This window comes from Opisthocomus hoazin, chromosome 24 (assembly GCF_030867145.1).
Source record: "Opisthocomus hoazin isolate bOpiHoa1 chromosome 24, bOpiHoa1.hap1, whole genome shotgun sequence".
Lineage (NCBI taxonomy): Eukaryota > Metazoa > Chordata > Aves > Opisthocomiformes > Opisthocomidae > Opisthocomus > Opisthocomus hoazin.
Genome location: NC_134437.1, coordinates 2,500,211 through 2,514,819, shown reverse-complemented (window position 1 = coordinate 2,514,819; position 14,609 = coordinate 2,500,211). Strand labels below are relative to the sequence as shown.

At 59.8% G+C, this 14,609-nt stretch overlaps 1 protein-coding gene across 3 annotated transcripts; it reads right to left on the bottom strand.

The window, feature by feature from the left end:
- Positions 1-622: 622 nt before the first annotated feature.
- ABCG4 (ATP binding cassette subfamily G member 4) lies at positions 623-14,609 on the bottom strand. Of its 3 annotated transcripts, none has more exons than XM_075442519.1 (15): positions 14,351-14,609; positions 12,783-13,020; positions 10,133-10,250; positions 9,915-10,047; positions 9,606-9,656; positions 9,286-9,431; positions 8,831-8,954; positions 8,469-8,583; positions 8,044-8,183; positions 7,622-7,720; positions 7,220-7,388; positions 6,443-6,543; positions 6,089-6,247; positions 5,809-5,927; positions 623-5,697 (listed from the first exon to the last, which is right to left on the bottom strand). In XM_075442519.1, the coding sequence occupies exons 2-15, from the start codon at positions 13,012-13,014 to the stop codon at positions 5,472-5,474; spliced, it is 1,932 nt and encodes a 643-aa protein (XP_075298634.1). In that variant the 5' UTR covers positions 13,015-13,020; positions 14,351-14,609; the 3' UTR covers positions 623-5,471. The 3 variants fall into 3 exon arrangements, with proteins under 3 accessions (XP_075298634.1, XP_075298635.1, XP_075298636.1); XM_075442520.1 differs by having other exon boundaries at positions 12,783-13,015; XM_075442521.1 differs by lacking the exon at positions 12,783-13,020.

The window sequence follows — 14,609 nt, the reverse complement described above, 5'->3', positions numbered from 1 at the left end:
GGGCGCGGCCAGTGGCCCTGCGTCCCCGGCCGGTGCCCGGCTGTGCAGCTGGAGTCCTGCTCCGGAGTGAAATTCCCCCCGCGCTCCGCTGCCGCCGCCTCCCCCGGAGCGCAGCGGAGGGAGCGGGGCGACAGCAGCCCCGCAGGGGAAAGAGCCCGGTGTACCACACGGGCACGGACGCGCACACACACAGAGACGCGCACGTACCTACCCGCTCGCTGCTCGCAGATCTGCTCTGGCAATCCAATAAGGCGATGCCGAGACCGGACTCCGCGGTGTCTGAGGGGCCGCGTGTACCCTGTTCGGTCCCTGGGTGCTGTGCCGGCCCAGCCCAGGCAGCCACAGGTGGTGCTGGGGCTGAGGGTTCACACCCGGGTAACCCCAGAGGCCACACTTGCACCCCTAAGGCCTGCACATAGCCCAGACATGCATGTCCCTGCACGCCTCTGCACGCACTCGGCGCCTGTCCCCAGCAATGCGTGCAGCCACCTGCCGGTGTGCTGCCCGCCGGCACCCCCCTCCACCCTCCGATGCAGGGCTACCTGACGGTGTACCCAGGCACGCACATCTCCACTCGCACACATGCCCTCTGGCCGCTCAGAGACGGGAGGTATCCAGGCAGTACACTATAAATATAAGTTTTACTGATGTGTGAAATCCAACAAGTACAGCTGGCATCTCAGAAAGACTGAAATAAGCCGCAACATCTCCGCCTATTCAACAGCTCCTGGGGTCCTCTGGACACTGGTGCGCACCAGCAGCAAGAAGGGACCTGGACACTGTGGGACACTTACCTGCATGTGGAGCACAGCCTGGAGAGCCAGCAGGGCCCTGCCAGCAGCCCCGTGCTCCCGAAGAGCCCAGGGGCTCACCTCACCCCACCTCACCTCCACCCAGCCTGGCTCCTGCCAGGCTGCAGCTGTGCGCAGCACTGCCTCAGCCCCGCTTTGCAGCCTCCCCCCAGCAAGGCAGAAGGACCTGGGTAAATGCCACCCACACGCGGCCACCACAGCACAGCTATAGCTGTGTGAGTGGACTCCCTTGGCCTTTGAGCTGTTATCTGCATCTTACTTTGGCAGACAGTCCCAGTAAAAAAACAGCTCACCTCTGGTCATATGGGAGCACAGGTTTCAACAGCTGCACCTCTCTGCATGGACCACCCCTGCCCTGTATCACATGTGCACCCCACTGTACAACCTCCTCTCCACCTGTAGACAAGGCAAAGGCTGGAAAACCACAGGGTCCAGCATGGCAGGGTTGCACGCAGAGATCCCAGGCAACCTCAGGCTGCCCGTGGCACCAGGAGCTCCCACGGCAGAGGGACAGGACAAATGGTGTCCACACACAGTGAGAATGAAACACTGTTTTATTGCCTGATTTTAGAGAGGGGTGAAACCCTGGGAGAAGCCTCATCCCCTCCCTGCGCTAACCTAGTCTCCCGTCTAGCAAACCCTAGCAACAGCCAGGGGATATTGCATTTGCTCTTCTTGCACATGTGATAAAGGTGGCCTGGACATGCATGGAGGTGAGAGGCCATACCCCTGCTTGCCTGCCTGCATTCACAGCACACATGAGGGAGAGGCAGTACCTGATACAACTGCACTTGTGGGCTGATGGCACCAGGCCAAGGGGCTGAAGCAGTTTTAGATGGGTTCAAGTTCAACCAGTGCTCCCAGGGAGCTGGAGCCATGGCCTGAATCACGTCCTCATCCATTCAAAGTGCATTGCAAGGGAAGGAGGCAGGGGGCAGGAGGGGAGAGGAGGTGTGGGAGAAGAAGCCTGCTCTCCTCCATCACACTCCTCGTGATTATCCAGACGCGTTCCCGGGTGGGATTCCTGCAGCCACAAGCAGCCACGGCCCCGCTCCCCTGCTCTAATAAAGTGCATCCTCGCTGCCGCGTGCCAGCCTAGCACATGAGTGCTCCCATCCACTCAGGACAAGGCAAGTCCCAGCTTGGGCACCCCTGGTCCCACACCACAAAATGACCAGTGTTATCGCCAAGGGGTCCTGCCACAGCCTGCCTCAGTGCTTATCTTGCCCTGAAGAGACTGTCCCAGAGAGATGCCCACTAGCCAGGGGAGCAGCCCACCTTGCTCCACTAAGGGCTCCCCAGAGCAGGGGGGATGCACCCCATCCCCCTGCCATGCCACCTGGGCAGTAGAAGGGCAATAAATCCCGAGTACTCGGACCAGCCATGCCAGCCTGCGGGGCTCAGTGCAAATGTGCTCCGTCCCTTTGCATTTCTCTGTGCCTTCCACTGTCTCTGGAATTGTCCTGGCTGGGAGGGAAGCGACAATGGATGGCCCCGTGCTGGCACTTCAGTTCAGTTCACTCCTTGGGCACCATTTGTCCTTGGGCACTACTGAGGGTGCCTTTGCCTGGGGCAGGGTCTGCCAGACCCAGACCCTCTGTGCCAGGGGTTGCCCAGATCATCATGGCCCCTTTGTACCAACACATTCACTTGCTGGCTCCGCTGGGAGTGCCAGTGCCCTTCTCCAGGGCACCTCAGGCCTCATGCTGCCCTGGCCCTGGGGACGAGGGCACCTGCCCCACAACTCCCACTCCCCAGCGCCCTTGCCCAGCGTGGGGACACAGCCATCCTCCAGTTCCAGAGCTCACTCCAGCCCTCTGCCCTGTAGTGGCCATGTACCTGGTCAGCCGGGACTGTGCAGCCCATACACTCACCAATGCAGAAGGCCCAGGCTGTGCTGAACTGTCCTGGAGATCCTGGGGGTGCTGCCAACTGCCCTGTCCTTGACAGGCTGGTCCAAGCAGCCACTTGTGGAGCTGCCTGCCCCAGCAGTCTGCCTCCAGCCACGCTGAGCGCAGGCAGCCTGTCCCATGGGGGTTTCTTCTGCAGCAGAAGCTGGCCAGTGAAGTCTTCTGTTGCAGCGTCCCTGTGCGTGGGGAACGTGGGCAGTGGCAGTCATGGGTACCTGCTGGTAGCCCCTTCTGTTCCACACATGGGCCATTGCTAGTCCATCTTGTCCTGGTTCTTCTGGGAGCGCTGGTGGCACTGGCTTCGATGGCACAGGGGTGTCCTGGGAGGCACTGTGTGCTGGGTGCAGACAGCAGCAGGACACAGCGTTGGGGATGGCAGTATCTCCAGTGTGCGCACCACCAGAGCCCCCGCTGCCAGGCAGCACCGTGCCCAGGAGACTGCAGCCCCCCAGGCTGGCACAGGTCCATTGCAGAGCATGGCACAGGGCTGGCAGTGAAGGAAGATCCAAGAGCAGAGGGGAATTTTGTGAGGGAGAGCAGTAAGTCAGGCAAGAGCCCCTGGGGAAAACCCCAATGCTCAGCAGGGAAAGGGCATCAGGGCATGTCCTGCTTCCAGACCTTCTGTACAGGAGAGCCTCACGGCTTCAAGCTCCTCGAAGCGATGCTGTCCATGCAGGAGAAACCCTACCTTGCTGAGTGCCCAGCGTCAGCGCTGCCACACATGTGCTGTCCACCTGCAGGCCAGCTAGACCCTGCTGCACAGAATCACAGAATCATAGGGGTTGGAAGGGACCTCTGTGGGTCATCTAGTCCAACCCCCCTGCCGAAGCAGGGTCACCTACAGCAGGCTGCACAGGACCTTGTCCAGGCGGGTCTTGAATATCTCCAGAGAGGGAGACTCCACAACCTCCCTGGGCAGCCTGTTCCAGGGCTTCGTCACCCTCAGAGTGAGAAGTTCTTCCTCATGTTCAGATGGAACTTCCTATGCTTCAGCAGTCCCAACACGAGCCAGTTAAAGCAAAGAGTCTCAAGCATTTTGCTGAAATCTGGCATTTGCCCTGCAATCCCCTGCTGCTCAGAGACTGCTGGCAGCAGCATCTCACAGACTGCACTTGAACCAGGGCCCAGCATGCCAGGATGGGGCAGAGTTGCCTTCCCTATGTCTGTGCTCACTCAAAAGCAGTGGGTTCCCATGCGTGTGGGTGACCAGTGCAGCCCCACACCACCCGTGCCAGCACACCCACAGACACAGGCCTGTGCTACATGGCTAAGCAGTGTGCTGTGCTCCTGGCACAGCCATGTGTATAGATGCCCCAGCTCTGGTCTCAGCTCTGTTCCTTTGAAGAACCAGCGAGGTGCCAAAATGCCTTCCCTCTGTGAGGGGTGTGGGCAGACATGTGGCTTTGGAGGATCCACCAGAGACACTTGCCAAAAGGGAGGTTTTTCTGATACCAGTCACAAAGTGCAAAGCCCTTCCCAGTGTCAGGGTCGCCCAGTGCAAACAAACCGCTCTGAGATCTCACCTGCTTTCCAGTTCTGGCACTGCTGGGACCCCCTTCTGCACAGGGGTGTTACCCTGGGAGGTTTGCACTGTGATGAGGCTGGGCATCCCTGGGGCTGGCATTGCCTCCTTGCACAGCCAGTGCTGAGCAAGGCTCACCATCCCTGTTCTGCTGAGACAGCCACAGTTGTGCTGGGGGAAGAGGAGTCAGAAGCGAGACGGTGCAAGGGAAGGGCTCAGTGCCAGCTTTTCTCCTGCATTAGAGGCTCCAGCGATGGCATGGCTGAGACCAGCCCTGCTCTTCAGCTGCTTGGCATTAGCAGGGTGTGGGAACCTAAATCCTCCCCACTCCACACAGCACTTGAAAAGACCAGTCACTTCTCTTCACGTTGGTTGATTTTATCCTCTTGGCTCTGACCCCAAAGACAACAGGGACTGAACGTAAGACTCCCTAAGGTCTGAGAATATTGTCCCATTCCCACAGACCCTGCCATATCCCCAGGTTTGAAGATCTCATCGCTGAGGATGGCATCTGAGTAGAAGCCTGAGATGGAACCCCAAGTCCTTCTCTGTCTGCTGGCTCTCTTTAGCCTCCCTGCAGACTGGGAAGCAGTGGGGTTTATACAAAAAGAAAGAAAAGGGGGGGGGGGGGGAAGAGAGAGGGGATTTATGCAGAAAAAAAGAAAAAATGGATGCAGCAATTTCTGTGGCTACAGCGACAGGAAACACTAAAGCCTTGTGCAACTTGGCCTATTGCATCTTTGGGCTCTTCTTAGCACTGACACACATGCTGCTGGCCAGGGCGAGCTACTTGACTATGTGCTGCACTACCAATCCATGCTCTGCAGGTGTCTCCTCCTGGCTTCAGCCTCAGGCAGCCCATGGGTGCTGCTCCCCTCATGCCCAGAGCAGCAGGCTCCTCTCGGCGGACAGATGCCTCATTGGAACTGCCCCCGATGTCCCAATGTGTTTGGCGGAAAAGGACAGTGCCGGGCAGGGGCGACAAGAGGGGACCCAAGCTCCATGGGGTTCGGCAGTCCTGGGGGGGGAGGGTGACACATGCCAGCGCTGTACAAAACTTTTGCAATGAAGAAGTGTGTGGAAAGGTTAAAACAGTTCCGAGAGTCTCAAAACCCTTCTCGACTGAGCTAGGCCTGACTGGCACCTACCGTGGTCTGGGACCTGCTAGGAGCACTGTGTCCATCTGCAGAACTGTCTTTCACAGCAGGCCAGGGCCCCGGGGCCCCCTTATCTCTCTGACTTGACTTTGTACCTGAGGACCAGGTAAGCCAGGAGCCGCAGGATGACAAAGAAGATGCCCAGGATGAGGAAGTCCAGGTAGAGCTTGGCCTCCTCCACGTCCAGCTCCTGCAGGATCTTGATGGGTTTTTGGAAAGGGCAGAAGTCCTCGAGGCACTCCAGGTCCTCACGCTCCATGGCATAGATGGTGAGAATGACACCCTCAAAGCCATACCTAGGGCAGAGCACACCACGAAAGTCACTGCTTGTCCCAGGCATCCCCATTCTCTTCCCAGCCCATGGGATCCCAGGGCAGCGAGCTTCTGGCCAGAGCACAGGGTCCCACCTGACATAGGAGACGTATGAGCTCCACTGAAGGTAGGTGGGGATGGTCTTGAAGCTGACGAAGAAGCCCGAGAAGAGCAGGACAGGGATGGCAGTGACAGGTCCCACAAATGTGGCCACCTGGGGAGTAGAGGCCACTGGGTGTCATATCCCTTTCCACAAGCCTGGGCACACGTGCACCTGCCTATGGGCAACACTTCCCTCCACCCCTTCTTGTCGCAGGAATCCCTACAACTCTCCCCTCATCTCCACATAACAGGCAAGGTGGGGCCCCATCTGACCTGTAGGGAAGTGGAAGCAGCTCCAATGAGAAGCCCGAGGGACTGGGCCACCAGGGCCGTGGCGGTGGCCAGGGCAGAGAAGAGGAGGAAGCGTGTGGCTTCAGGTGGCTGGCCCGTCATCCAGTACACGATGCTGCAGTAGGCAATGGGGCAGATCACCTGGAGAGGGGCAAGCAACGAGACCACTCTGCTGGACCCATGGCCATCCTCACCCCACAGACCTTTGCTGGGGGATGGAGAGCCGCACGGACCCCTCAAAGGCCAGTCCGGGCTATTGAGGTAGCCAGGCAATTGGCTGTGCCAAGGAAGGCACATCAGCATCAGGGCCACACTTTAGTCCAGCCAAAGGCTCACCTGGAAGGGCACATCTGCCATGGTCTTTGCCAGATAATAGGCTTTCAGGCTATACCAGTAGTTCAAGTGCTCTCGCAGGAATACAGACATCTCCTGGGGGACTGCATGGAAACAAGGAGTTAGCAGCCAGCGGTGCCTTGGCCTGGGCTGCTCCAGCACCCACTCCCACCTGCCCCGGTGGAGGCAGATGTGATGCTGCCCAGCACAGGGCACAAGGCAGCCTCCTGCCTGCACCATGGGTGGGTACTCAAATCTTCACCAGGGAAAAAAGTCAGTGACTGATGTGGGAACTTCCTACATGGAAAAGTCAGCTTGGTGGGGTCTTTTAGGCAAACTTTTTGAGGAAGTGAAAGAGAGGTGAGGCAGCTGAAAAGGCAGCTTTACAGACATTTTCTCAGCAAAAAATATTCCAGCATTCTGCTTTGAGCCAGCAGGTACATTATATACACAGCCAAACATTACATACAGAACAAAACTGCAATATACACAAACCCGCCTGGACAAGGTCCTGTGCAGTCTGCTGTAGGTGACCCTGCTTTGGCAGGAGGGTTGGACTAGATGACCCACAGAGGTCCCTTCCAACCCCTACCATTCTCTGATTCTGTGATTCTTTCTTTGAATTTTTTTCCTTCTCCTCTCTTACTTTCCCGCTTTTGCCCAAATCATCTGACTCCACCATACACTGCCCAGCAGATATACTCCCACACAGCTGGATCACCCGCCTCTGCCCCAAGGGTTGGGAGCAGTGAATGGGTGTTGAGGGAAGGAGCTTCTTACAGGTGAGGATGGTGGGCATCAGCGCGGCAAACATGAGGAAGAGCATGGAAAAGAAGAGAAAGCCAGTGTTGTTGAAGACTTTGCCAGCATCGTTGCCAATGTGCAGGTAGAGCAGCCCGATCAGCACCCCGATGCAGATGTGGGACATGAACCGCAGGTGGGTCAGCACCTGCAGGCAGAGGATACCGGGGTATTAGGTCTGCCCCACCAAGCCCACAGGGACCCTAGACACCAGCAAGGCAGGGCCATATCCCATGAGCATCCCAGGGGACCAGAGGACAGCCTGCCTGCTCCTCAGTGGTGAGGCCCACTCTGGCCCCCATCCAACTCCTATCTCTGCCTGCCCCCAGTGACCAAGAGGTCACATCCCCTCAGCCCTGGCCCAGCCTCCCCCGCCCTCACCGTGTCTCTTAGGATGCAGATAAAGGTTCTCTTGAAGAGGATGCAGAACTGAGTTGAGGTGCTGGTGGCAAACGTGTGGCTCTCGATGTGGTCCACATCCTGCAAGACCACAGGCAAGTCAGGGACATGGGTCAAGTTCACAACACGGCTCCCTACCAGGATGGCACTCAGACGCTCCCAGGGCGCCCCTTGTAAGCAGCGCAGGTGAGAACAGGCACTGCCAGCTGCAAGCACAGAGCTGTTTCTCAAGACAAGCGGAGGCTGGCTGAACACCTCCTTGCTCCCCACCATGTCCAAGTGGCTCTAGGCACCACAGGTTACCTGTGCACTGTGGGGCAGGAGGGACTGAGGTGTCCCTGGGTGGGCGGTCCATCACCCACCACTCCCCATCACCACAGGAGGCTCCTTTCATCCCCACTCACCGTCACACAGTGTGCCGGGCATGAAGAATCTGCCTTGTCAGGGCTGCTCTTCTTCTCGGCCATGGTGCACATGCCATTTTGAACAGCACGGAACAGGACAGGGTTGAGGTCCCCGTACTCTCCTGAGGCCACCTCGATAACTGTGGAGGAGGACAGGACCCCTGAGAGGTGCTGGGCCAGCCCTTGCCATCACTTTGCTGGGCCTGCTCAGACCATCACCCTGTGGGGCAGGGGAGTGGGAGCCCAGCACATACCCCACCTCGCAATGCTGCACCACATGGCAGCCCTAACGGGAAGGCCACAGGCAGCCCTGCTCCCTGGGCAACCCTGGGGAACACCAGGCAGCCCCTAGGGCTCGCACACTGGGTCTGGACCTCGCCACCCCCTGCTCCCCACCACGGCCACAGCTTGGGCAGGGCACTCACTGAAGTCGGCAGGGTTGTGGTATGTGGGGCAGTGGAGGCCAAGACCCTTCAGGTAGGGGATGAGGTTCGTCACGATGCCTTTGAAGATGCACTGGCCCTGGCTCAGGATGTACAGCTGCAAGAAGAAGCCAGGATATGGCAGGTGCAGAGCAGCCAGGGGCACTGCCACCTGCTCCTACCCACCTCCCTGTCCTAGGGTGACACAGGGCACCCTTGCCAGACCCCAGCCATCAGGGCTGCATGCCACACAAGCCCCAGGTCAAATGTCTGCAGCCCATCCCTCCCATGGCCTCTCTCCTGGGTCTTGGGGCCAGAGGGACCCTGCAACCCTGAAGAGTCCTGTGTCCTAGCCCAGCCCAAACCTTGTCGAACATCTCAAAGAGCTTGGCGCTGGGCTGGTGGATAGTACAGATGATGGTGCGCCCACCCTGAGCCAGGGACCGCATCAGAGAAACCACCTGGAAGCAGGAGGCACTGTCCAGACCGCTGTGGCCACACAGGATGGAGTGGAGGAGAAAGAGACAGCAGAGAGAGAAGGCGAGAGTTCAGAGGGGGAGAAGTACATCCTAAAGGTGCCCCCGCTTGCCTCCCCATGTGGGCACCCTCCTCTCAGATTGATGGAGAAGAGCATCCCATTGCAGTCCCAGCCCTGCCATGCCTCAGACCTCTAGGAGCCCTGGTGGGCACAGTCCCATTCCACCCCCAGGTCTTGCAGCCCTGCTGTGCTCCAGAGGGTGCTGGCCACCCCAGTGTCCCTCGGCAGTGGAAGCCCAGCTGGGCAGGCAGTGCCAGGGAGCCCCAGCCCCTATGGTCTCACCTTGTGGGCTCATCGAAGAACATGACCGGAGGGTTGTTCACCAGCTCCAGGGCAATGGCCAGGCGCTTGCGCTGGCCCCCTGACAGCGAGATGGTGCGGGTGTAGGAGCACTCCAGCAGCCCCAGGGCCGTCAGGATCTCGTTTACCTGTGAGACAGCCTCATTCAACCATGGGCTCCCATGGACCACCACCCCACCCCTGCTACCTCCCTTCAGACCTCCATCACTAGGAGCCCCTTGGCATCCTCCAGTCCCCTCAGGACCCTCCTATCCCTACTGTCCTGGTCTTGGGGAGAGATGAGGGGGGCTGGGCCCACTTACCAGCTCCTTCTTCACCTCCTGCTTTTCACTCAGCTTCAGGTTAGCAGAGACCTGCAGAGAGAAGATGGGCAGGGAGATACGACTGTCAGATGTAGGGAACAGCATCGGCTGCACTGTGACCCCGTCCCTGCCTGGCCAAGTGCTGGGAGTGATGGCTCAGGATGAAGGGAGCAAGAACAGCAGGATTTTGTTCCCATGCCCCAGAGCTCTTGGAAATGCCTGATGTCAGTATGAGCTCTGTGCCCAAGAACACAGTCCACAGGATGCCCCACAGAGCCCAGCATGCTGCTTGGCTCCCACATTGCTCACCATCATAGCCTCCAGCACGGTGAGGTGTGGCAGGAGCATATCATCCTGCATGATGTAGCAGGACATCTTGCGGAAGGTACGCAGGTCCCGTGGCCTGCCATTCACCAGGATCTGGCCCTTCATGCCAGTCTCCCTGCAGGAAAGAAGCATAGGGGGATGTAGTACAGGACCCCCAGCCCTGCACTGCCAGACCCACTGGCTTCCACCCCCAGCCTCACCTGTAGCCAGCCAGGATGTTCATGAGTGTGGACTTCCCAGCACCCGAGGGGCCCATGATCCCAATGAGCTCCTGCTGGCAGAACTTCCCTGACAGGCATTTGAGGAGAGTCTTGTACCCTGGAGGGAGAGAGCAGCATGGGTTCAGCTTCCAAGAGCAGCAGTGCTACAGGGACCGTGGTGCCACCTCAGTATCTGGGGGACCTCAGGGCTTCCATGTGTTTTGACAGGGGCTTTGTATGCCTGGAGACTGTCTCCATCAGCATCCCCAGGACTATAGCCACAGCAGCTGTCACTTCCAGCACAATCCCTGACCCTGGTCCTTAGCTGGCCTCGGTCCTTAGCTGGCCCCACTGATTTCCAGCACTGAAGAGGCACATGCCCTGGATCACAGCAAAGGCCAGGAAAATCCCTGGGTCAGGGTACATAGCAGCTGAGGAAGATTACCAGGCTGTGACACTGGTCCTCAGCATGTTGTCAGATCCCGGTCCCTAGAGCCAGGGGAGAGGGGCAGTGAGAAGCAGCGTAGCATGGGGCAGTCCCTAAGGCTGCCGGATGCCCGGCTGTTGCCTTCATTGGCATTCATGTTGTGACACCCGGGAGCAGCCACTGCTAATCAGACCTGGAATTATCTCTGCTTTAAACGCAGCTGATTAGCATTTTCTGGCAGAAGGAACATGATGTGTTGGGGGTAGGGAACAGGCACAGCCTCAGGCTCTCAGGAGCTAACCCAAAACACAGCCCTGGCAAGAGAGCAGTAGTATACAGGGTACTATGACCATGCTGAACCATGAACCAGCTCTGAGCATCTCCCTGCTGGAAATATGCCCCCCACATGCCCTGTTGGGGCAGCTAGTGTCAGGTGAGGGGAACACGTCCATCCCCTGGCCAGAGGCTGGGGCAAGCCTCAGGACCAGACCAGCTCAAGGTCCTAGAACCACACTAGGTGGGCAGCCCCTCTAGCTTGTCCATCCCCAGGACAGGGGTCCAGCACTGCAAGCTCCTGGTTCCTCCTCTGCACCCCTCAGAGTCAGGTGCCCTGCATCCAGGAGCAGGCCCTGCTAGCAGAGGGGCAGCGAGGGCTGGGAGGGAAGGGCAGGGGGCTGTGCGTGACGACAGCCGAGCGAGCATGCCCAGCAGCCCCCCCGGTACATCTCGGCACCACGCACATGGCTCCGGCACCGCGCATGCTGCTCACGTCGGCGCCACTGCAGCTTGCGCAGCGGTTACTTGCGTTCATTGACTGCCAGTAACCTCCTGCTTCAGTAGAGCGGAGCAGCCTGGCCGGATCCTGGGGGTTGTGGCCAAAGGCGCTGGGAGCAACCTGACAGCTCCTGCATCTGCACCTGGCCTGGGGAAAGGAGTCCCTCCCACTGGCACCCTGTGATCCCAGCACCCCTCGGCATGCTCCGCTCCGGTCCAGCTGCCCGAGCCTTTCCCCTTCCTTCTGCGCAGGGCACTGGCCCACTGGCAAGCAGACAGTCCCCAGGACTCCTGGGTGCTACAGCACACTCTGCCCTGGGGAATCCATGGTTGTGCCATGACTCCTCCCGGGATGCTTCCTCAGCATCCCAAACAGGCAGATCTCATCCTGGGGGATGTTGGGGCTGGTCCCACTGTCTTTCAGTGCCTCAGTTTCCCTATCTGCAGGGCCTGGTTGGGGACAGAGTCAGAAGCTTCATCCAGCAACCCCGGCTGGCAGAGCACCCTGCTGAGCAGCCCTGCGCCCTCAGTCTGGTCACCTCAGGCCCCTGCTCATTCCTGCCTGCCTTCAGCTTCTGCAGATCAGCTCCCCCTCCATCTCATGGGGTTGCCTGATTGGCATACCATTAACTGAGAGAGCTAATTAAAGCAGACTACCACCCACCAGCTACCATCTGCCTCCCCCCTCCCCTCCCTGAGCTCTCAGCCAGAGTCGCACACAGGAAAGAGGACTGTGTCCTCAGCTGTGCAGGGAGCCCCTGGAAAAGAAATCCTCTGCAAACCACACATATTCTCCTTGCCAGGCTCTGAGCTGGGGCACCCTTTGGGGTCTCCTGCCATCAGCGTGTCACACACAGCCATCATACCCCAAACAGCAGTGCTAAGGAAACTCCTCCATCCCAGTTGCCCCTGAACCAGGAAATTTGCCCCATACAGTCTTCGCCGGAGCCCTCCCTGGCCAGATGCTTCCCTGGGATGCGATCTGCTTTCCTTCAGCATTGCACAGCAGAACCGCACAGCAACTGCTGCAGGGCACGAGCCTGCCCTCCACCCATGGGTGCCCAGCAAGGACAGCCAGCCACAGCGTTGCTGCAAACAGCACCTGGCGCTCAGTCAAACCCTGGGGCCAGACAGCCCGACCACCCAGCCAGCCCTGACGGCCACAGGGGACAGCAGGGTGAGCGGCTCTAGCACCTTTTGCTGTGGCTCGCTGTGTGCAGCCCCACTGCTGCGCACTGAGGCAGCTCCCTTCAGCAGGCAGAGAGCTGAGACGCTCTGTACTTGCAGAGGTTAGGGCTGCCTAGAGCAGGAAGTGGGCAGAGGAGTGATGAATCCAGCACAGAGGGAGATGCTGGGGACCTGAGGGAGATCAAGGCAGGCAGAACGGGAGAGGGGTGAGACAGCCCTGCAGGTCCCCTCTCCTGCCCTTCCCCAGCTGGCAGCTCCTACCTCTCTTCCTCCACCAGGAGCCTTCACGCACAGAGTAGGACAGGTCAACGAACTCAATGTTGACGGCTGAGCGCTTCGGGAGGTGGGAAAACCTCTGGGCCTCTGTGATGTGGTTCTCCACCTTCTTCAAGTGGGTGGTGAGAAGTGGGGCATCTGGGGGGCTGGTGTGGCACACCGTGTCCTCCAGGGCAATGGAAACACACGCAGGATCCATACCCTTCTCTGCCATCATGCTGCTCTGTGGGAAGTACATAGGGATCAACTCACAGCGGGCCCTTCTCTCAGGGCCAGGGACCAGCCCGCAGCAAGTCCTCTCACAACCTTTCCTGCTGACTCCAGGCCTCACCGCCCCCCTCTGCCCTGTGATACGCTCCCCAGCTGTGGTCTGGCACCCACAGCTGGATGGAACGATGGATCTGGCCAGGGCAGCCAAGTCTGGACCCACAGCAAGGAGCAGCTGATCAGCTCTACAGTCAATAATTGACGCACCCCCTGCAACTGGGTCCCTGGCCCTGCTGCTGCTGGGATCCCTGCCCCACTCCTGTCCGCCACGGTGGGCACAGGATGGGACATGCCAGAACTCATGTTCTGGCCTCGACAAGCAACACCCAGCTGTGCCTGGATGTCCCTAAGGGCTCGCCAGGAATTACCCCTGCCTGGCCTGGCCAGGGCTTGGGGGGTACAGGTGTGGGTTCCCAAGCAAGCAGACTGTTCCAGCCAGTTCCTCAGACAAAGCGCGCCGTGCCTCACCCAGGCTCCTGGGGCAGAGCAGTCCTGGTTGGATTAGACCCTCAGCTGGTGTCTAGGGTCCCCGTGGGCTTGGTGGGGCAGACCTAATAAACCAGGGAGGGGGCCCTGCTAGTGCCAGTCCTTCTCTGTCTCCCTTGGCATATTTCACCTTCTTGGCTCTTAGCAACACAAGCCTCAGAGACCAGGCCAGTACTTAACTGGGGCCATTGCACGATGCTAATACACACAACTGCCTGAATGCTCTCCTGCTCGGCAGCGCCTTCTACATAGAGTCCTCCCCACAGCCAGCTGCAGCACAGCCAAGCTCTCCACATCCCTCCTTGGCTTGAGGACTCCCTGTGGTGCTGGGGGGGGGGGGGATGTTGAGCCAAGTAGGGTGGGGAGTATGCTAACCCCGGGTCCCACTGCGGCACCACGGACTGGGATGGGGTTGGGGATCCCCACAGCACTGGCAAAGGGATCCTGAGCTGTGCCTGAGCAGGCTGGGCCCAGCACCCATCTCACCTCCAAGGCTAGGGTCCTAACGCTTCGCTAACCTACATTTTGCCGAGGCGCAGGCTGCAGGCGGCTCCTCGCTACAGCTGCAATGCACACACACAGACACACAGTCCCTGAAAGGGGAAGCCGGCCTCGCCAGGAGCCGCACGGAGGTCTGCCTAGCCCTCTCCTCACTGCGGCGGGATCCCTTTCAGGGCTGGAAGATAGCCAGCCCCAGCCGCGGGGAAGGAGGGCTGCGGGACCCCAGCGCTCGGATCCCCCCCCCAGCAGCCGCGGCGGGGGCGCGGGGGGCAGCAGGCGCGGGGCGCCCTCGGGCTCACCTTGACTCCTTCGGCCGGGCGTCACCAGGAGCGCGAAATCCCGCAAGCCGCTCTCCCCGGCTTAGCCCGTCCCCACGGCCGGCGCCGGGGAAGGCGGCTTTGCTGAGGACGTTCTTCCTTCACGCCGGCTGCCCGCCGCCCCCACCCTGGCAGGGAGAGGGCTGCTCCGGGGAAGGGGCGCCCGCCGGCTCCGCTCCCCGCCGGTCTCCCCGCGGCAGGCTCCTCTCCCCGCAGGCTCCCCTGGCAGGCAGCACCCGCC